At 36.1% G+C, this 24235-nt stretch overlaps 1 protein-coding gene across 4 annotated transcripts in view; it reads left to right on the top strand.

The window, feature by feature from the left end:
• THSD7B (thrombospondin, type I, domain containing 7B) overlaps positions 1 to 24235 on the top strand; it is a 792320-nt gene that overhangs the window by 659247 nt on the left and 108838 nt on the right. For 3 of the 4 annotated variants that reach the window (XM_012728237.1, XM_012728251.1, XM_012728256.1), the window contains one exon: positions 21789 to 21794. The exons of the other annotated variant lie outside the window; for it this stretch is intronic. In XM_012728237.1, coding sequence (XP_012583691.1) covers positions 21789 to 21794 — 6 coding nt within the window. The remainder of the gene's footprint in view (positions 1 to 21788; positions 21795 to 24235) is intronic. 4 annotated transcript variants of the gene reach the window in all.

Genomic DNA, 24235 nt, shown 5'->3' with positions numbered 1-24235 from the left:
TCACTGTTATATACAGTCTTTCTTATTTCATAAGATTAGAAAGCAAATCTAAGATAACATCAACATTTAATATTTTTTCACCTTCTTAATGATGCTGAAAAATTTTCAATGTCCAACAGTATCATAAAGGCATCAGGAGTATGCTTAAAGAAATTCCTTTATTTCTCCATCTTCCTCAAGTTTCTCATATTAAATAACTCAATGATCTTCAATCTTAGGACTTATTTGTCATATTTTAGGCAATGCCAGTAATGTCTCTAATTCACCCCCCCCATCCAGTTTAATAGTTACATTGAGATTCCACATGATTTATTTGCAGTTGAAAGTTTTGGCATGAGACCTTTTGCTGAAAGGACAATGTTGAAAAACTGACTTTTTAAAATATACTGGTTACACAGGATTGATATTTCCATTGGCGGTAGAGGAAATGGAAAGTAGAGGACTCAGCTTCATGTCAAATTTCGATTTCACCAAGAGAGCAGAAAAACAGTGATAAAATCTTCTCATAATTTATAGCAGGAAAAACATGATCCAAACATTCCATGCTAGGCATAAATTTATTGTGGGTATTGTTCATTTCAGACTTTCAATAACTCACAAAGTATATAGTGACATAAATCTAAAAGAAAAATTGTATAAATTTGATCAAGAAGTGTACATTTCATTAAGAATGGTTCTTGTCTGATGACTTCCTTGTGGTACCCTACAAACTCAACTGAAAATTGGTGAATGACTCACAATTTTCCTTGAATCCTCCCTTATTGCTGACTTATATGACTGTTATGATACATACTGTGTTGGGTATCGTGTATACTATATAGCAAGCATCCTATATTGTTTGCTAGGAGAGGCATTGAGGAATGATCACTGTGCCTCCTTATTTAATTGAGGACTTACAAGGCACTGTTTATTTTCATTTTCCAACTTCATAAATTTACTGTGTACAGTCTTGAAATTAGAGTAAAATACAGGTAAACTTCTCATAACATACTTTTCATAAGAATATCTGAGCCTCACAGAACTGTAATTCACATTCTAGCTTTTCATTTCTCAATGCTAACTTAAATTTTCAAAGAATTATTTTCCTTATATATAAAATGGAAATAATAATATGCTAGAATATACCTATCAGCCATTGTCTAGTAAGGAAATCAATACCATCTAGGTATTTAAGTAAGAGAAGGATTTCTTTATAGGAGAATTTTATTTTATTAAATATTGGTAAGAGGGAAAAAAATGAGACATCACCCAAATATCAGAAAAATATGCCATCTTTGGACATATGCCATTAAGAACATTTTTGCCATTAAAATTGTTCAAACAGTTATTTTCAATGTTACTGAAACTACAACAGGTGACTCTGAGAAGAAATTGTCTCTATTTGATGGAACTTCTGGCTGCTTCTAAAATGCTTAGTTAGAACTTGGGTTTCTGCCACTGCTGATATTGCTACCGTGACAGCAGGTTCTGCCAGAAGCAGTGTGTCTAAGCCTGCACTGATTTCCATTTTGGCGTGAGTACTTCTAAGTGAATATAACCAGAAACATGCAGCAAGGTAGCCTGCATATTGTAGATTGCAGGCTCTGGCCCGAATACTTTGAAGGTGAATAGATGGACAAGTTTGGACAGAAACTTCACAGGTTTAAGTCTAATGTATTATAAGGAAACAAAGACTAAAGCATCTAGCATAAACTGGAGGTTTTAGTGGTCCTTTTTCCATATATTTAGACATTATAATTTATTTTAAATTCTTCTCAGAGTCCTTTAGTTAATGCTTGAAATATAAAACAACTTTCCTTGTTCACAGAGTGCTTTAAAGAAAACAGATTTTGGGAATCAATGAATGTCAGCAAAAGAATTTGAGACATTTTCAAGAGCCATTGCTGTTTCTGTTCTGACTTTCAGACGGTTGAGTAGGTGTATAAGGAAAGTCCTGAGTGAATGGGGGCATCACTCAGAGTTGATGAGTTGGCAAAAGAGATGCTAAGAGGGGGAGACTGTTTCCGTTATAGTTCAATGCTCTTAACAAACTAAAAATATATTTAATAATTGAAATATTCATAGAGGATGGATTCATATTTCATTGATTTACAAATGTATTGCATAGTTTTAGTAAAATGGTCGTTAGCAGTATGTCTCCTCTCTGGGAGGAAGCAAGAGCTGGTGTTAATCTTCGTAGGGCTTATACAGCTTTGTTGTTCTATTTGATCAAAGATGATGATAGTGGTGATGGTGATGATGACAATTTCTATAATGAATAAAATCTAATTGTTATAGAAGTCTAACCATATGCCATGCACTGGAGAAGCACTCTGTAAACATGAAAACCACCATTAATATGTTTGAAGCACCCCTATTTAACAGATAATTAAATTAGGTATAAGTAAGTGACCTAGTTTCTTGACATGATTGTTGCTAAATCCAATAGCTCTGTATTCTCCACGCCACATTAAAAGCTAATTCTCAACTCCGTGTTAAAAGTAATAAATGTGTAAGATAAAGATGCATATAAATATAGTATTTCCTTATGCCTGACAGCTCCTAGATAGGCACTCTTACACAGGATCACTATTAAGAATTGCAAGGTCATTTACTGCTTGATGTTTTATTTTTTACCAGTCCATTCACATGCTATTCTTTGGTATAAGATATTCTTTTCTTCAGCATCTTTGTTCAGTAAAGGCAATGAGGACGTAGTAAAAGTGGCAATGCTTCTTGCTCAATTACAATTATGTTACTGCTTTCATAGTCCCAGAGGGTGATGAAATTTGTCCAAAATTATATTTGATAATTTAATGCACTAGATGGATCATAATTAGTGCTTAAAATCATCAGAACTTTGACTATTAACACACCTCCAAATTGCTTGAAATTTAAGTCTAGTGAACTGTTATGGATAAACAATACAACCAGACAGAAATAAAGTATTAGATCGCCTATTGATAGAGAGTTTTCTGACCTGGAGAGGGCTGGTTTGAAGCTTTTGTTTCAGCTTCCTGACTGTATAGCTGATTCAGGGGTGAAATGGTCATAAAAGCAAATAGGCATCTGAACATGTGATGTGTAATTTTTATGAGTTCTAGTTGAGCAGAAACAGTTCCTGGAACTCAGGGCCCCATATTATAAAAATGTGTGATTAATTTCCAATTAATCACAACTGCACTACTCTTAACACGAACAGCTAAACTATTACTCACTGAGTTCTCTGTGCTGGGAAGGCGCTGTAACCCCTGAAGGCAATGAGGATATCACTGTCACTCAGGAGCTCATCCTCTGCTGGTAGAGAGATTGCTCAGTAGATAAATTATAACAGCTCATGCAAAGTGCAACACTGGCTGGTCTACCAAAAAGAAGCACAGTGACACTCTATGTCTCTGTGTCTTCTCTTTGGATTCTTTCCCTTGCCCATTAATTCATTGCTCACTGGCAGGGCTAATCTCTTACAGGGAATAGAGTTGTAAGTGTCTCAGCCCTGTTTGTTTTCTGTGATCAGTCCATGGTTGGAAAAGGTGAAGGTGCCAGCTGGCAAAGCTGTTTCTGTTAGATCAGGGACAGTGGAGGGGATGCTGGCATCTGCCTGGTTTCTGAGACTTCTCTGACAGTCTGGCTCCCCATGGAGCAGGAGTGCTCCTTAGCATATGGTCACCATGTCACACGACAGAGCATTAGAGGGTCTGTCAGTTATAGGACATCCACACAGCAGGACAGGCTCTGCTCCTGGCATGTGTCCCTGAGCTTTTGAGTAACCTCACTCCGGATTCTGAGTTCTATTTGTGCACAGGATACCAACACTCAGATCCTTCCCATGGGGATTTTGAAGCCAGAAGCCTTGCTTGACCTTGTACTTTATGAACCCATTCAACCTTGTAGAAGGAGTTAAACTTTTCTTTCTTCTGAGGAGCTATATGGGCTAGGTCCTCTCTTTTGGAGATGTGGGCCAGCTCAGATAAACTTCTTTTGGTACTTTAATCAATATACTCCCCTAGATACTTTCTATAAACCACATCTGGGTATAAAAAACTAATTCAGGGTCCTCTCTGGTGGTGCAGCGGGTTAAATCACAGCACTAAGAAGCTAAAGCCACTTCAGTGTGAGTTCAATCCCCGCCAGCCCTGGAGATGATCCACATGGTGTGGCCCGCTGCTCCCCTCAGCAGTGTACTTTGTCAGTCGGCCTGTTCTGCTCCCCACTCTGTCTTTGGTGAATCCTCTCACCGCCCCTGCACCTCTGGAATTTATCCCCATCTGTAAGCATTAATTAATTAATTTTAAAAAATAATTCATAGATTTGTACTTGTTTCTTCTCAAACAAGACTGAGTCAACTAATGTGTCTCAATCATGCATCTCAAGAATAGAATAATACCAAATGCAGAAATTGCACAGTTTATGTTTGGCAACAGAGTCGTGATTGCCTTTGTTTTCTTAACCTGTCTTTACAAAATTTCTTGTCACATAGGATAGGATAGATGGATACTTATTCAATGAATTGCAGGTGAGGGAAAGAAAGTGGTTTCTTTTCTTGTAAGTGAAGAGTCAAAAAAAAAAGGAGGGAAAAGTGTGGAATTTCTTAGTTGCAACTCCTTTTGTTCTGGAATTTTCACTTCTTTGCTTGATCTCATTGATGTTATAAATTCAATTTCAATGGCAAAATTTTGTAAGAAATTTACCTGCTACCTGAAAGAGAGAAAATCAGATTTCGATGAGGAATCTCTGCAAAGTAGAACATAACAATTAGAACTCTGTCATTATACAATATAGACTTTCTCCAGACAGATAATTTCTGCATGAAAGTGTGTAAAATGCTAGATGATTGTATTCAAGCTAGTTATTTCTCTCACTGATGGCAAGATCACATGGGCTTAATCTTTGACAACCTCAAGCACATACATGGTGGAGGACACTCCACATGGTGGAGGACACTCCACATGGTGGCTACTGAAAGGTTGTCTAGGTTATAAAGTGCAAGATCAATCAGGGCTGGCAGACTTTGCTTTTGGTGTTTGATGTTGCAAATACCACTCTCTAAAGATGCTGTAAGAATTGATGTACTTTCTGTTAATAGTATAAATATTATTTCATATTCACAAACATAGAAATGGACTATATATATATATATATATATATATATATTCAGCGACTATACATAGATTTCAGTTTTTATGTTATTTATAGTGTCTTCTGTGATTAATTTGAAATTCAGTTTTGCCACATTATTTTGATGAAAATATCTTAGAATGTTTTCCATGTGTTTGTGGTATGTCTCCATTAGTTGATCATATTTTTAAGGCCAGGAAGCTCTGTTTATTCTTGTGTTTAGAATTTTCTACAGTATCTTGGCTTTTAGAGGTGGAAAGAAGCTTAGAAGTAATTGAATCCAATTCATTATTTTCTGGAGCCATTTTTAGAGGGACAGAGAGAGAGAAAACGCTAGCACACTGAATTGTGCTAGAAGAGTTGATATGAGAAGTACTATCATTTTTAAACTATGCTCTTTTAGGTTTCCTATCTAACTGAACATTTTTGAGGAAGATTTGATTTGAGAATCTTGAAATATATGATAGACACAGTTGGCTGCTTACTGAATGATTGCCTGCCCAATGCCCATTCTTCCTTCCATTCCATTTTTATGCTCATAGAACCCATATGTGCCAAGTCAGTATACGTCCAGCTCCACTGAGTTCATCATGTTGTGTCTGAAGTCAGTCACAGTAGTTCCAGTTTGCTGTTTCAGCCTGTGCTCTAGTTCTTCCAATGTGTACGAACAGAACTCTGGGGCACATTTTTTTTTTTTTTTTTTTTTGGTAAGCTTGATACTGGAACTCAAGCATTAACAACTATTATTATATAATTCTAAATATAAAACCATTGTTGAAAACCACTGCTATAGCATATCATGAACAAACAAGTTCTCAAAACAAGCCTCTTCATTAAAAATATATTGAGGGGATTTAATGTTATGTCAAGATAGTTTTCCATAGTTTTTCCCATTAAAATCATTTACTAACCAATTTCTGGATACCAGCCCCTGTATTTACACTCTGCTAAGTGAAACTGCGTATGTGCTGACTGCACGGAAATCCGAATAACAGCAACAACAGAAAATCCTGCTGCTTTGTGTTTTGTAGCTTGTCAAAAGTGTCAAAAGATTTGGCATCAAAACCTTATTTTAAAAGAATGCCTTGAGATACTAATAGGATATTCAGTAAGCCCCTGGAAAATCCCAACCCAGCTCAGGGAGGCTTTGCAGTTAGCCTAAGAGACATTTTCCAACTCATGAAGAAACTCCTGGAGTGGAACTACCTCCTCACAGTCCTGGTCATGGGCGGCTGGAGATCACTGTTGGGCTGGTGGAGCGTGGGCCCTTGCTTGTTAAAGCTCACTCTGCATTTTGCTTTCTTTCCTGCTCACTGCTATTTTGGGGGCCAAGGTATTTGGGAGTGTGAGGTGCTTCATCACCTGCCCACATCATTGGGAATGGAAACGTTTGCAATTTTAATAGGTGGTTGCGGCATCCTTGTTTATTTGGCAAATCAGTGTTGTAGCATCAACTGCCATGTATTAAATGCAGAACAAGAAACAATCCCAACTCTCATAGTGCTTAGATTCTATTTTATAAGTGCTGAGTATGTAGATTAAAAATCTGTTTGTGGCCCACCCTGGTGGCGCAGCGGGTTAAAGCACAGCACAAGGAAGCTTAAGCCACTTACGCATGAGTTTGATCCCCGCCTGCCCTGAGGAGATCCACATGTTGAGGGAGACCTCTCCTGACCCGCCCGCTGCTCCCCTCAGCACTGTACTTCGTAGATCTGTCTGTTCTGCTCCCCTCTCTGTCTCTGGTGAATCCTCTCACCCTCCGCATCTCTGGCCTGTACCCCAGTTCTATATGAGTAAATAAGTCTTTAAAAAAAAAAATCTGATGTCAGAAAAGGGTTGTGCAGTGGTTTGCAGTGAGCTTCCAATCTTAGGCTGTTCTTACATGCAGTGTTTACATGTAGTCCTGCTTCTCAGGACTCACACTCCATCGATATGCACCTGTCAGATTCACTAGCTGCTTCTCCTCTGACTGGTGTGCAGGAAGATAAAGATATGTCTCCACTCACAGTGCTTCTCACATCAAAGGCATGGCAGTGTTTTGCCCACATCAGCCAGGTTTCCAACTACTTGCACACCAACTCAGTGCTCTATACTTTTATTGAATCTTTGTACTAATTACTCAGCATTAGCATCAGAATCCACAGCTGTTAGGGTTCAGTTCCACACGCCTACCCTCACTTCCAATTTCAGTCACAAATGCAAGGTTCCTGAGCCATCTACTTCCCTGCCTGACTTGGCTACAAATGAGGGTTCCCTTGTTACTTACATTCAAGTTTGATAATTTGCTAGATTAGCTCACAAAATTCTGGAGAACATTTATTTATGTTTATCAATTTTCAAAAGAATATTATGAAGACTGAAGTGAGGGGTCATAGGGTCAAGTCCTGAAGGATCCTTCATGTATGTGCCCCCTGCTACTTGGGGCCTGCCATCTGCCTAGCTCATGTATGAGTTCAACAGCTGAAAGTTCTCTGAAGTCTATTGTGTAGGCTTATATGGAGGCTCCCTCTATAAATTACAGAGTTGCAGAATTATAGTTTATTGGTTATAGCACATATTTACTTAATTTCCAACTCTTTCACTTACCTAAAAGTCAAAATTGAAGCTGAAAGGCCCAAGTTTCTAATCTCGTCTTGGTCTTTCTGGTGACCAGTTTCCATCCTAAAGTTATCCAAGAGTCTGCCAAAATTTGCCTCATTAAAACACAAGATAATCCTCTTACCTAGGAAATTGTAATGGATTTAGAAGTTCTATGCCAGGAACTGGGAGCAGTTTCCAAGTATATATTTCTTATGTCAATTAGCCATATCATTTGTTAAATACTTCAGTAGCATCCTACTCTAGAACTTGTGTTCACTTGACTCATGGACAACATTTTTTGTACTTTGTTAATTCTTTTCATCTATGCCAGCAGCTAGGTAAAGGAAGAAACTTTAAGCTTTGTGAGGTTGTTGGTAGGTTATCTTTTTTGTTTGTTGGTTGTTTAATAACCCCCCCCCATACACTTTGCAAACTCTTGTTATTTAGAATGAAATAAACACTTGTTGATTGGTTGGGAGGTTAAAAGTACCAAGAGTAGTGGGACCACCCATGAAATATTCAGCTCATGTGAGCAGTGAGCAGGTATGAATCACAGATCACATTTTTGGCGTCTACCATGTGCAACTAGTTCCTTCAGTTCTCTTTTGTGTCATGCAATCTGAACACCCATACTGCCAGCTCATCCAAACGGCAAGTTCCAGACTGCTGAAAAGACAATTGGAGCACTATTCTTCTCAAAGCTCTGCAATTCAATGAAATGGTCTTTTGAGTGACATCTTGTAGTACCAGAGTCTCAGACTTGATTTAGTCCGTGAGCACTGATAAGGGTGCAGTGTAAGACGTCCCCCTCAGGCTGGGTCCAAGGTCCTCCAAGCACTAGCTCCTTAGCTGTTGTTGTACCCCTCTCCAGTATCATCTTTCACTTTTCCTCATCAAGTACCACTGGCAACACTTTTTTCTTAGGGGGATGGTGTCTGAACATGAGCTATCAACAAGAAAATAGAAGACAGAGATCTTACATAGATTCTAGCGGTATCCCTGCTTATTAACATCACAAAAGAGAAAGACAACCCACGTTGACAGCTGAGGTTCCCATCCCTACTTCCTAGGTAGCAGAGATATCAGCTCACTTTAGCAGACAGCTCATTAGCATCTCTTTGGGGCTCAAGTTTGATTAGGCAAACCTTCCCCAAGAACTAGTTACTTATACTTGTTTAGCCATTTTCCATCCATATACCTCTTTTTCTCTTCTGACTCCTAACTGCCACTACAGGATAAATTTAAAAATATACTGTCATTGTGCAGCTTAATCAGTGTTTTTGCATTGGTAATTTGTTGTGTTGATCGATGTGGGCCACATTTTGCAAGCATAATAGTGCAATTCAATTTGTTTAAATGTTGTTAATACCAATATTTCATAATGTGCCATGCTTACAAATAGAAATATTATAGTCAGGAAGTATAGCAGCTAATGGGATGAAAAGCTGGAGAGCAAAGAGCAGCTGGTGAATTCACACATTTATAAGTATTTAATGAGTCCAAGGGGACTAGATAAGTAAGTATCTGTAACCAAATTATTCCCTCTGTTTCTAGCTCTTAATATAGCCATACATCCCTATTTAGAAGTCACATAAAAGCCAGCTTCATCCACCGTCTGTCTTGGTGTGCCAGCCAGCCCTTTTCCCCCTTAGTTTCTCAGTATCTTTCTTCTTGTCCTGGCTTTAGTTTCCCAGTTTTAACACTTAAGCTCTGGCCAGCCCCTCCCATTCCAGCAGCCTTTTGGTCTGTCTGTTGTACCTCACTTCCCCTTTCTTGCCCAATTTTGGTTCCACTCTACCTAGAGAGAGAGGGAGAGAAGACCAGGTCCCCCCAAGGCCTTGCCTTGCATGGTGAAACTCCTAGCTTCTGGTGTGTTCCCTTCCTAAACTTTTCATCCAGGAAGTTTATGCAAGATCAACTTTTTTTTAAAGTAAAAATGTATAGTTACCCATGGCTGCTTATAAAATGTTCATTCTTTCAGCCAGTAGTTACTATCTGTAAGACTTGGTGCTGCAGGGTGAAATAACACAATTGAGACCTTTAAGTTTGCAGGATTTTTTTTTTTTAGTTTAAATTAATTTTTTTATGTATTTATTATTTTATTGTGGCATTACTACCAAATAATGTGGCACACTCTGATAAATGGCTTGAGTAAGGGGTTATCGGAGTGTAGAGCAGTGTCTCATATGTGTGAACTACAGTTTGAAGAATTAGCATGTTGAAAACTAACACATGCACTCAAAAAAAAAAAAAAAAAAAACGGTATCACCAAAGAGGAAAACTAGAAACAGTATACTGCTTGTCCAATCTGAACCAAAATACCAAAGAACTGGATCAGTAAAGGCTTCTACTTTCTTTAGAGAAATAATTTCGGGAAGGAAATAAAAGGTATGAATTGCTAGAAGGAGCTATTGATTAAAGGATTAAAAGAACCAGTCTACTTTGGCAGAAGAATCATTGTGGCTATATGTGCACACGAATTAATATAAAAAAAATTAGAAGGGCTGGAATTGCATTGGGCAGTGTTTTTTTAGGGAAAAAAATCAGAATTCAGTCTGCTGTTGACAGAATAATCTTATTTGAATGGATTCATTCTATATCCAAAAATAGTCTTGTGGAAATCACTGTGTATATGAAAGTGGTCTAAAAATATAGTCTGTGTTAAACTAGATTTTAATTTGTTTTAGTGTTATTTTTATACTAAGGAAATGTAGAATAATATCTAATTTATGAATGACTTTAATTGATTCTGTCATAATAATATAAAGTTGCAGTAATTTATCCAGCTCTTCTCTGTAGTTGAACACAGAGATATTTGCTAGTATTTCTTCTCCCTGTTTTGGTATTGTTCACCCTATGTTACTTTGAAAAGCCATTTCCTACACTCACAGTTAGTGATGCTTGGAGCCAAATGTGTGCTGGCCCCAAAAGTAAACATTAGAATCCCACATGGAAATTCAGAACTCACAGACTAAATTCAGAACTTAAATTCACGTGTTATAGTATAAGGTTACTTACTGGGCAGCCACACCACAGGGGATGGGCCTGCAACTCTGTAGGAACTGCAAGTGATCTCTGGAGGGTGTTTCTGGGGGAAGAATTGTTCTCTGTAGACTAATGCTCTGGAGGCTATGAGAAAGTCACCTTCAGGATGGTAGGCACCACAGAGAACAAGTTTGAAATGGACAGGGAGAAACTAGGTTAAGATCAATAATCTTTTTTTCTTTTTTTGAATGAAGGAATAACAAGAATCTAACATAGATGTTTCAACTGAGAGAATAATTCTTTTTAAAACATCTTGATTTGAGTTTTTGCCACTTGCCAGTCAGAATAATTATGACATAAGCTAACTGGATGTATACATTCTTAATCTTCGATAATAATGATTTCATGTTTAACTTTGTTGTACAGAGAATTGAGTCTGTTTTTTTTTTTTTTAAAGATTGTTATTTATTTGTGCATACAGAAGTGGGATACAGGCCAGAGGCTCAGGGGTGGCGAGAGGCTTCACCAGAGACAGAGTGGGGAGCAGAACAGGCAGATCCACTAAGTATACTGCTGAGGGGAGCAGCGGGCCGGTCAGGAGAGGTCTGACACGCCATGTGGTCACCTCCCGGGCAGGCGGGGATCGAACTCATGCAGAAGTGGCTTTAGCTTCTAGTGCTGTGCTTTAACCTGCTGCGCCAGCAGGGAGGGCCGAGTCTGTTATTTTTAATTGCATTACTTTAAAGTTATTTTTCAGCTACTCGGAGGAATGTCAAGGTTTAGGAAAAAGAGTCTGATAGAAACTGGTTTTTAATCTACACTCCTGCAACTTAAGCTTTGTGTTACAATGAATATGTCATTTCAAGTATCTCCCTTGTTTTCTCATCAGTTAGCAGGAGTGGAGTTTACCTCATAGGATTTTGATGAAACTTGAGTAGTTTTAATGCTGTGTAACAAGAATGCTGGCTGTTGGAATATTATGACTCAAAAGAAAGCTATTTCTGTGCCTTTACTTACAGATTATTCAGGTATAATTTTGTTTTATATAAGGATAGAAACAAATGGCTAATAAAATTTAAAAAATAACTATCATTAAAATTGACACTCTTTGCCCACCCTAATGCCAAAGACTCATGAAGGAGGGAATGCCACTTTCTAATAGAATTGGGCCACCACATTGCCCTTAGCTTCCCCATGCCATACTAAGGGTATTTCTTAATTTCATCTGTATCAGAATCACTAGAAATAAATATATTCTACCATGGAGGAACCTAGAATTTATTGTGACAGTGTTTAAAAATACTGTGACATACCCACCAAGTGGGAAATTTTTCATTTAAATCAGGGAGCCGGCTCTTTTACCTAAACTTTATCTAGCAATATGAGGCTTACAAGTACTAAGACTTGTATTCTCTGAAAGGTAAAGCTTAAATAATGTCATTGTATTAAAAGGAGGTGACATTGGAATTTTAGTGAACTCTGCTGATTTTCAGAATGTGCAACTTAAACTCACATGTTATAGTATAAGGTTACTTCAAGAAGTATCTGTTTGGGCCCTCCCTGGTGGCACAGCCGGGTTAAAGCACAGCACTGAGAAGCTAAAGCCACTTCCACATGAGTTCTATTCCCGCCTGTCCTGGAGATGACCACAAGGGATGGCAGACCTCTCCTGGCCTGCCCGCTGCTCCCCTCAGCAGTGTACTTCGTGGATCTGCCTGTTCTGCTCCCCACTCTGTCTCTGGTGAATCCTCTCACCGCCCCTGAGCCTCTGGCCTGTATCCCAGTTCTGAATGTACAAATAAATAAATCTTTAAAAAAAAAAAAAGGCAGGTTAAGTGCAGAATAGAATGTCCAAGGAATCTGGGCATTTTAAAGGATTTAGAATTCTCCCTAAAAAAGTTCACAGGGCACCTGTGCTTGGAGAAACCAAAGGAATCTTAAGAAATTCATATTGAATGTGTAAATGTTTAGAGAGGAATCTTTTTTAAAAATCAGGAGAATTACACGGTCTTGAAATATCACACTCACTCTTCTTGCTGTGGTTACATGAGTGATGTGAAGGAGACGTTGCTTCTCCACTGCCATCTCACTTCTTACCTGCACACAGAGGAGTGCCCTGCCAGGCACTGGAAATTTGAGTGACAAGTGGATTGTGATTCAATTACCATTAATAGAGGGAAGAAAGCGCCTTTTAAGGAGTTTGCTGGAAAAAGTAAGTGGAAAAGAGCCTTTACCATATTTTTTACTGCCCCCTCTAAAAACTGTGAATTGAAAGCAGTTCTTGTTAGGAGAACAGCATGTTTGTAATACACCTGGGAAAATCAGTTGACAAGCTGTGTGCATTTATTAAAAAAGAAAAAAATCAGCATCTTACTATCACCTTGGCAATCTGTTGTATAAATGTTTTTATCTCTCCCATCCTTTGCAGTAGTTATTTACTGATTAAATAATAAGAAGAGAAACTGTAGGGAGCCAGAATGAGTAAGCCAAGTTTGTAAATGGGGCTTATTTTTTCCCAGAGTGTGTTCAAGGAATATACTGAAGGGTAGTGTCAGAGAGTCTGTTCCCAGACATTGAAATAACTTTGGAAACAGCAATTTTACCAAATGTCACCTTGCTTCTGCTGAAGTCCCCGAACTTCTGAGATTTTAATGTACATTATAGAAGACAAAAAGAAAGAAAAAACATATATATATGTTTACACATGCACTGTATATCCATATCTACACTAACACACATATATAATCGATATATAATAAAATGGTTAAATACTTGACTATAGAACTTTTTAAACAAATTGACATTTCATAAATTCAGTCATTTTTATCCACAACTATAATGCAGTCATCTTTAAAGTCACTTATGAGCTGTGATCGGGATATTCTTGGACATTAGCTGCTATGCCTCCCCTTCTCTCTTAGTGACAAGGTGTGTATTCATAATGGAGTCCCAACAAATGATATCTGGAGCACAACTGAAAGGGTGTTCAACTGTAGTGTGAATGCAGCCTCCTGGGCTTGACAGCTGATCCTTACAATGAAAATAAGATAGAGATGAACTATCCTTACCTAATGGTCTTGCCTGGGTAATTATGCTGTTCTCACACTATACTTTTTCTTCTTCTTTTTTCTTCTATTTTCCAAGATAGGAAAATAAGCCACATGGCTATGAGATAAATTGATAGGTCCAAAGAAGCAGCAGTAAAGAGAGTTCTGGTGGTCGGCAGTATAGGCCTGCCCATACGCCAGGATGCAGATGCTGAACCCCAAGAGATCTGGAAAGAGCAAATGGTTCTAGCAAGTACATTTAGCCTAAAGCACAGGGAACAAGAGGAGAGCCTGCTTCTAAAGAAGAGAGGACTTAACCCCACAAGGAATACTGCATGGGCTTCCTTGCTAGAATTAGATTATGGAGGAGTGCATTGTCATTGAGTTGTGCTATTTAACCAGCCAGATTCCTCAGTTCTGAAATATGTAACTAAGCAATATTTGGGAAGATTTTTCTATCAATGTAAAGCATCTGTGTAGCCTGTATATTCTTATTATTAAATAGTGAGTTTAATAATCGCAAACTCACTGTTTGCATAGTCAGAAAATAAAGCAAAATATAATAAGCAGTATCATCTACAGGGGAACATTGCCAGTCTATCCCACGGTATTAAGCCTGACCTGGGGAGGTAGACACCACATACTGCAAGCACTTGTACAATGTTTTTATCGTCTGGGTTAGAGCAGTATCAGAGTATAATGTTTTAGACAACTGATGATGGCAGAGGCTTAATCCTGAACCCAAGGAAATATCCCCATGTAGATGACTCTGCCATATCATTTTTTTGGGAATTGTACTGGTGAGGTCTAAGTAAATAGTGATTAAGTACAGAGTTACCCAACAAAGAACTGTTAGTGCGAAATTCACTTCTTAAGCACTTGAAACACAGAAGCACTTTCACTTAGTGAAAAATTTAGGAAAGTTTATGCTCTTATCTTACTTTGTGCTCTAGAATTTTAAGCAATAAACCTACATGGAAATTAATATAATTATACTTATAATTACCTAATAATTGGCATAATTAACCAAGGACTCCATGAGATGGTACAACTGACCAGTTACACCTGCAGTCAGCTAATTTCAGGTGCAATTATTTCTGTATGTAATTTTGTACACCTGCAGTTAATTGCAAGGGCTAAAAGTGAATATAAGACAAAGGAGCTAGTGTGACTATTTCCCTATGTACTATTGAGTTTCTTATGCTTAAGTCAATTTTAAATTTAAATTTTTAGTAGATTAAGTGACTTCCAGGAGTGATGTGGAGAATTTGGGTATGTTGTGATTTTTCTGCTGACAGAATATCAAGTAGTTCTTTCTTAGTCAGTAATGAGCCCAAATCCAGGGCTTACAGTCCTGCTTTTGACAAGGCAAGATGTACTTACAAGAAAGAGCTCATTTTAATTGTATTTTTGGAATTGAATCTGAAAGAAGTGAAGTTAAGAATCTGATTTACCAAGTTTAAAGAAGTGATGTTAAGAATCTGATTTACCAAGTTTATTGTTTATGAGAATGCAGTCAGTGTTCAATAAACACTTGGTGAGTAAATGAACAAGCCTTGCAATTACCTTAAGGCCATTTTGAATCTGCATCTTGGGATATCATTTAAGCAACTTGATCAAATGTATTATCCTATATTCTCTGCCTATCAAATACAAATAAATGTTTTTTCTAAACATTTGAAGCAATTACTATAGCAGTACTTTGGTATTACTAATCATTGAAGAGGCTAGAGATAGTCTAATTATTAATGAGCCAAATTTTGGAAGAAAAAGAGAATGGTACTAGATTATTCTGTTTCTGTGAGTTTTATAACTTAATAAATTCCTACAAACCACATTTAATTTGGGTTTAATTTGGTGGGATCATATCCCTTAGGGAAAAATCAACATCTTTGCAGTGAGAGTTCTTTATTATAGAATGCAAGAAATTAAATGATTTGCAATAAACAATTTAAAATGTTTGGTTATAGAATAGAAACAAAATATGTTGATTTTACACAAAGTTTGTCTCAAGATATAAGGTATAGTTGACTGTTTCTTTCTTATTTTGCTCTTATCTGCAGGGATTTATGATCATGCTTTGCAACTTTTAATGATGAGTAATTTAAAAATTTTGTGATACCTTAAACACTATGAAATCAAGTCTACAAAGTAACTAGTATGGATAAAATCAAGCACTAGGACAAATAACTCAAAACAAATCAAAACATTATATATGCCATAGTCTTGCTATTAAAATTTTAATTCATACATCTTAAAATATTTGGTTGGCTAAACAGGGGAAATGAGTATCTATCTCTAATGCATCTTAAATAATATACATAATATATTATTTAAGTACATATTGATATCTGCATGCATAATAAAATAGCATATATTCTTAACAGTGTCCTTAGACATTAGATGGAGATGACAAAGTAGTATACTTTTTTAAAATTTCAACTCATCAAATTAATCTTGGGTATAAAAATCTTCCTTTTGCTAATTTCCTTTCTTCAGAAAACAATATCCTGATTCACTCATCTAGCAGTAGAAATGTTCTAGTTCTCCATAACATAACTGTCCAGAACATACACCATAGGAAATAAGTAGAATGTAGAGTGAAACCTCTTACTCCTTCACTGGCTAGATCTACCTCTTCTATATTCACATAAGAAACAATTTATTGACCATATTATCTTGGATTTATCTTAGACCTCTGATTGCATTACTTTTCCCACTTTTTTTGAAGATTTATTCAATCTTCAGAACAGGGGTACAGGCCAGAAGAGTGGTGGATGAGAGGATTCACTAGAGACAGAGTGGGGACCAGAACAGGCAGATCCACTGAAATACACTCCTGAGGGGAGCAGCGGGCTGGTCATGGCTGCTTGGCCATGGGGGTCACCTCCCTGGTCAGGGATCCAACTTGTGCTGCAGTGGCTTTGGAGAGCTTCACAATTCTGTACTTTAACTTGTTGCGCCACCAGGGGGAGTCCCCTACTTTTCCCACTTCTTAATACTGTATTTAAAAAAATAAAAGTCTTGCTAATCTGAAACATAGCAAGAAATTAAACAAAACAGTTATGAGGGTGTTGGTTGTTCTTATTGTTACGATTGTTTCACGGTTTTGGCTTGTATTGCTTGGCTTATTTTAGATCCATTCCAACAATGGCTTTGTTTAGTGATCTACTCCAGTGATACACAGCAGTGCATAGTAAGTGTTAGGTAAATAGCTCACTGCAAAGGAGAAAGTAATTTCTCCCTGGATAGATTGTTATATTTTTCTTAGTGTAGTCATAGTATATGTGCCTTTAGCCTGAACTGCCACTGGGATCTTGAGGTTATTGTGATTTCAGCAAGTTGCATCTGATTAAATAATTCTCACAACTAGCAATTTACCCCGATAATGTGGTTTAACTGCCTGATTGATTCTCTTATTAGATTTAAGTACAATAAAAAGTTTGACTAAACACTTAATTTGCTAGCTCCAAACTTAGGCAAGCTCTCTCTCCAATATCACTCTTTTTTATTCAAATTTCCTAAAACTATATATTAAATAACTCCCCTCAATTAAACATGCTCATATATCTGACTGTGCACACACACACACACAGAAAGAAGCACAACTAATAGAGAAGAAACATTTTGTTCCGATTTTCATTTCCCACATAATTTGCAACACAGAGTATTCTCCTAATCCTTTTATTTTGCCTTTTTTTTTTAAATTCAGGGTTATTACTACATTTTTTATTTCTCTACAAATAGAAATAATTATTTCTTTTTAAGCCCTCTTACAAATTTGGGGGAATTTCAAGGGGTTGATGAGAGCTAGGGTTCTAATAGCAGTTGCTTTATGTTTATGAATCATCAAACAGTGTATAACAGTACCTTCTATGTCTCTGTGAGCATAAGATAGCATTTATGAACTAGAAGTGCACTCTAAAATATCATGGATGATTCCCAGGCAGATATTTTTGGCTTTTGTTCAATCATACAGTCCTTTTGGCACAGCAAAGTGCAGGTGCTCTAAAGAAAGTTGCATTTGTGTCTCTTGACTTCTTTATTTTAAAATTGTAATCTGCGTGTAATGTGTAGTTCATTCATAATACCATGCATTAAAAACAAAATCATAACCTATGGGGAGTTCTATATACCCCATATTAAAAATTCATTTTGTCAATCTGTTTTCTTTTTATCCAGTTAAAATATTTTTAGAAATGTGCCCACAGATCAATGAGTACTATAAGTATAAATATCTTCACATTTCTAAGTGGAGTTCTGATATAAAAAATTAAACACATGGATTATTATATATGATACAATTTTCATAAAGTCTTATAATATCATAACCTTACATCAGAGTTTATATAAAATGGTTAGAATAACTATATCATTCCTTTATTTAATTATAATATTTCACAAAAAATGCAATCAATTCATGGTAACTGTTATTACAAACTTTGATTTGGTACACTGAAGTCTTTAATTATCTGATCATGAAAATCCCTATTCTCCAGTTTTTTAAGGTATATTTTAAATGTTTTTTTAGCATTTTATTTAATTTCATGGTATCTGGTTCTCTAATAAGTTATGACTACAGATAATGCTATGGAATATATTTAATATGTAAAATTTGATAAATCTATTTTTGTTTATGAATAATATTTCTACTGATTAACACTCATTTATGTAAGTCTATATAATTTCTCTCCATTCAAGTTAATATAGCTGATCAAAAATTATTATTTGTGGAAATGCAGAGGAGGTCTTTGCTGGAATATGTGTTGAAAAAAGGGAAAGATGTTTATAACTCCTGAAGAGCTTTCTTAATTACTACTTAATATCAACTGTCACTGATACTTAATTTCAAGTAATGAACAAATTGTATTACATGGAAATGGAGTTATAACACCTACCCCTATTTTGTTTAAATGTAATGATCACACAGGCTCCATGTAGTGTTCTAGCTTTAAAGTATACCTGAAGGGTGTGGTCCTGTACCTCTAACTCACAGTGTTGTGCACCAAAATCACATATACAACAAAATATCCTCTTCCAATCTGTTCTTATTCTATAATTATCAGCAGGGTCAGTCCATGTTTAAGACATTAGACTAGGTCCCTAACATCATGAAGAAAGAAGTAGTTAATTATGGGATAAATATTTGTCTACTACCTCTGATGTACCATAAGCCAGGATACAGCTCAAAACAAGACAGTCAAACAGGCTGCTCTAAATGAAGTATATATTCTAGTAAAGGAACTAAAATGCAAATATGAAAATGTATAAATAAATTATTGTAATGATGGGTACTATGGGGGAAAAAATGAACAAGGATAGAATGATCAGGAAAGACTTCTGTGAGATTGTAATGACAAAGCATACATAGAATGATGTGACAGGGAAGATGTGGTGTGCGAAAGCCAGATTAGCATAGCTGAAGGAACAAACTCAGATGCAGGTAACTCAATTGTGTCTGAGGAACAGCTGGAATGGCGGTGTGGCTGCAGGTGAGTGAACTATGGGGGCAGTTGGAGATGATTTTAGGGAAGTAGGCAGCATAGGGTTACTTCTGGTCAGTGGACCATGGATAAGAGAACCATAGGGATGGTGCTAAGTATGAAATAGGAGTTCCTGTCAAGCTTTAAGTCATCAAGTCAAGTGAATTGGTCTGAGCTTGTATGAATATGTGCTGTGGACACCTTCTAGAGATAGAATACTTATATAAAAAGACAAATCTAGTCAAGCATTCAGGGGGATGTAAAAGGGCAGTTTTGGGGGGAATTTAGGGTAAAAAAAAAAAGTAAGTCCTTTTTAGCTTTAAAGAAAGAAGAGCCTTTAGTTGAGTGAAATGGAATTAGCCTAGGGGGAAGGTTAAGCAGTTTCTACTTAGGCAAGTAAAAGTGGACAAGATAGCAGTATTATGGAAGTGAAAATTGCCTTTAAAATTTTGACAAAAACCAAGAAAAATAAGCCTACATATAGAGGTTAAAAGTGATTGAAGTAGCTCAGAGTTTTAAGTAAAATATATATATATATGACTATTCTTATCTAAAAATCATGTATTTTAATCAGTGGTTCAATAACTAAGGCACCAATATTTTTTTAAAAGAAAGGAAATGTAATATATCAAATTTATGGAAAATAGCAATTTATCAAAGTATAATTTCCCATATCTAATGTGATTATTAGTGTTTTAGAAAACTTGTTCAGTATATATCCCAAGGAATAGCAAAGAACTGATTTTGACTGTTCTTATTTATTGCCCTGTAAAAATTTAACCATCTATATAAACCACTATTATTCATTGAGAAAATCCTTTGTCTTTAATTTTAATAAGCACATATCTATAGTTGTTTGCACATATTTTCTATAATAGTGCAATGTGCTAAAAATAGTTTCAGCATCTCTTGAAATAAGCAGGGCTATTCCTGTTTCTAGAACCGTCCGGATGCTAAATGTTTTTCTAATGTCAGAAATTTTCCTTTTTTTTATGATGTAGTGCTTTTAATGTTTTTGTTTATCTGTTTTAAGCCAAAATATTCTTCTTTTGATTACCCTTAATAATTTATAACTGACATTTATATAAATTTTAATATTTTTGAAATAGTAGTGAATCTGTGAAGCCACATGAACTCAATGACTCCTAGTTTGTAAACCATCTTTATTTATGGGTCATAGTGATGACAGGTTGATTCAAATGTGATTAAAATTTCCTAGATAGTTATAGATATATAGATACAGATAGTTATTCCAACCTGTTTAGTTTCTGTTTAGTTTCGAGCTATATTTTCTATAAATTGCCACTTCTGATGTGGTATATCAAAAGGTAAAACTTGAATTCAAATTCAATCAATGTAACTTAAATTTCGTCACAAATTTTCATTCTAGCAAATTGTTTAATAATTTTATTGCATTAGGAATGCAGTCCTCAAATTTTGATGGTGTTATATTTGGATAAACCCATAGTAAGTTGAGACATACTAAATTTATATCATGAAGTTGAAGATGCACTTCTAAAGATACCTAACCTACCTAACATCATAACTTAAACTGCTTACCTTGAATGTTTTCAAAACACTTACATTAGCTTATGATTGGACACAATCATCTAACATAAAGCCTACTTCATAATAAACTGCTTAATAGCTCATATGATTTATTAAATACCGCATTGAAAGTGAAAACCAGTGTGGAGAGTTATCAGTTGTTCTTGATCATGTTCCTAAGCAGGAGCTGCAGCTCACTGCTGCCCCCAGCGCCCTGAGGTGGTATTGTTCTGGCCCAGGAAAGAGGAAAGATTAAAAAATCAAAGTACCTCTCTAATTAATGCTTACTGTTTTCACTAATAGGAAGGTCAAAAAAATCATTAAGTTAGACCATCTTAAATTGTGAACATCAGAAACACTTCCACTCGTCTTTTACTGTGTTTCTGAAATAACCACTTTTTTGTCAATATTGAGCCATCTGGTGACAGCAAAAATTGATACTGATCCTGCCCTTAAGCATTCGGTTTACTTGTAGAGATGATGATAACTAAATAACGACTCAAATAAGTTCAAAATTAAAATTATGATAGGGTTAAGCAGTAAATACACATAAAGTGGGTAGTGGGCAATAGGAATAAATATCATTGAACTATCTTCTGAGATTTAATCTGTCCACATGTGCTATATTCTTCAAAAGTAAACACTGTTGTGTTCTTTATTGCTATCATTGGTGACCTGTAGTAACTGTGATACTTTTTAGGGAGTTTGAGTCAGGCTGCAGAGATGTATTGCCTTTCCTTGAGACTTGGTCTTCGGAATTAGCTCTTCTAGCCAGGGGACAGTTGGAGAAAATCTCACTTTCTCAGACCCACCTGTTCTTTTTTCCCATACTATCATATGTTGAGTATCCACTTATAGGGGATATTTTGCTTGAACCTTGGGAGGGAGACATTCAAATTCTAGCTGAAATGTTAGTCATTCATTTTGAATAACCAGGGGAAAGGATTTCTACTTTTTTCAATTTTGCATTATAATAGCAGTTCAACTAATGCATATATAATTTTCTTTCCCTTTTGCTTGTCATGCATTGCCAACATGGACTTCTACAAAGGCTCAGGTTGGTGTTGCAATCTGTTTTGATCTTTACTGTTTTCATTTAGTGAAAAGAAGCTTTGATGTTTTTCTTTACATATCAGCTTTTTTTCTCTTTGTAAATCCCGATCAAAACATTGTTCACACATGAAAGAAAAAATTCTCCCAAAGGAGAGCTAGTTGCTTATATGTTGCTGTTGAATTCTTTATATCAGCAAAATGCCTGTTCAGAAACACATAAAATCAATTTATATCTGCTTAATTTTGCCATGACTGGCTTACTTTGTGATATGAAGAAAACAGTGCTCTGAGATTTCAGAATCAGCAGATATTCTGATATTAAATGTGCTCTCTACTTTCAAAGTATATTAGTTGGCATTGTAAGTGCTCTCTATAGTTCCAAACTTGGTATTAAGAATTCTCTACATAGCTTCTTATTGAGATGCTGATTCGAGATTCTCCGAATTATTAGCAAATAGCATTCAAGATGTCAATATTTCTCAATCCCTCTCATTTTCTTCCTCTCCTGCTCTGTTTCTACCTCTCCCCACCACTATTTGTTTGTAGACATTAGTCTGTTCCAATATTACATCAATACCTCATATTAACCTTAAGTTCTTTGCTTTTATAGTTTTAATAAATCCACCCCAATTTTGTTGAGATATGGTTGTCATATAGTGAATGAAAACAGCAATCATGTTTTCAGAGGCTAACTTTATTGTAGACTGGGGTGATATTTATGATGCCTTAGGAACTGGGAACTAGTTGAGCTAAAATGAGTTTATCAGTCACAGGAGAATCTGGCTGCTTTTGTATACAAGGGTTTACAAGGAGTAACAAAAAAATAGCTAGTTTGGATCCTAGTCACAGTCAAGTACAACTGCAAATCTGCCCACTCTTGTGTTGATTGAGGGGCTGGGTATCAGACTTTCTATTATCAAAATGTTCATCTCATGCCTCCTGCTGTGTCTAAATGTTCTCTAAATGCCCACATTGGCTTCTTCTGGTCATATGGTCATAAAATTATCACATGCTGTTTGGGTGTTGTCTCTCCCATTTGCTAAAATTAAGTATTGTTAATTCTCACATTTAACTTCTAAGGTTGTTACAATAATTTGGTAAGATGAATTCTGCAAACATTTTTCACTGAGTAAAAATATTTACCTTTTGCAAAACAGGCCATTTCTACACATGTACGTGGAGGGTGGCTTACATGGCTTAACCCAAAAGCTTTCATTATTTTTGCTGCCTTAGTTATTTCCTCTTTTTAGGTTAAAAATTGTGGATACTTTTCTTCCTAGTTTATGACATGTTTTCTTTCTGAATAAGCAGCCTTTCATCTTAATAATTAGTATATTTTACTTTAACTTTGCAAAAAAGGTATGGGTCCCATTTTAAATTTTCTTCTAAAATTTAGTACTACAATAAATTTAAAAATAAAGTTTACTATAGATCGTGATCTCTAATATAAAACTGACTGAAATTTGGAGAATAGGTCAACAAAGAAAATTTTGTAGACAGCAGGATCTCTCAAAACTAGTCAATTCAGCCGCAATAGCCTCAAAGCAGCTAGAGGAGAGCAAGCTGACTCAATGAAATTTGAATGAATAATGTCTGAAAATAGTGGGAAAAGGATCTCTTCAAAAATTTTCCTTCATAGTAGCAACCAGAACATTAGCAAAAATTATCTAAATGAAGTTTTTCAGAGCTCTAAATTAAGCAAAGACTTCAAGCAATCTGGTGAACATTTATTCAAAAAATGACTGAAAAAAATCCCAGTTAAAACTAAATGCTTTACTATTTCATTTTATTTCCTCAAATCTTGATTTAACAATCAGTCTCAGACACTGGACAGGACTAAGCAGGACTGGAACTCCTTCAAATTCCTATTTTGAAGAATTACTACTTGACTGGTAGTTGGCTGGGAGGCCCAAGTTGCTTTTCTTTGACCTGTTAGAATTGACCCAATATAAACAACTTTTACTTTGGGAAGATCAGTTGAAAAAAATCAGACAGTGGTTTTATTTTTGTCTACCTGAGACAGTACTAATGGTCACTAAAAGCTGAGGCAAATGCTAGGATAATAGGACTCTTAAGAGGAAAAGATACAGAATAAGCTATTTGTGGGGAGTGAAAATATCTGACATCTTCTTGAGAATTAAAATGCCATGCACATGTGTTGAGCTGTGCCATTATTCAAGGGAGCACTGACAACACCTACTCATTTCAAGTTAACCTTGAAACTGTACGAACAGAAAGTGAAGACAAAGTAGTTTTAATTTGTCTGTCTTAATATTGATTTTTTTGACCCAAAATACACAGAACCCCTCAGCAAACACTGGGTGACTTTTTGGAACCACGCGCTAAAGGGAATCTTTCAGATCATTAGACAGACACATCATTAGCCATGATAAACAACACAACTTTGTAGAATTAAGTCAAAAGGTCACTTAAAAAATTGTGAAT

Source organism: Condylura cristata, unplaced genomic scaffold (genome assembly GCF_000260355.1).
Source record: "Condylura cristata isolate star-nosed mole 26May11 unplaced genomic scaffold, ConCri1.0 scaffold00002, whole genome shotgun sequence".
Classification (NCBI taxonomy): domain Eukaryota; kingdom Metazoa; phylum Chordata; class Mammalia; order Eulipotyphla; family Talpidae; genus Condylura; species Condylura cristata.
This window is presented reverse-complemented; position numbering and strand designations above follow the sequence as displayed.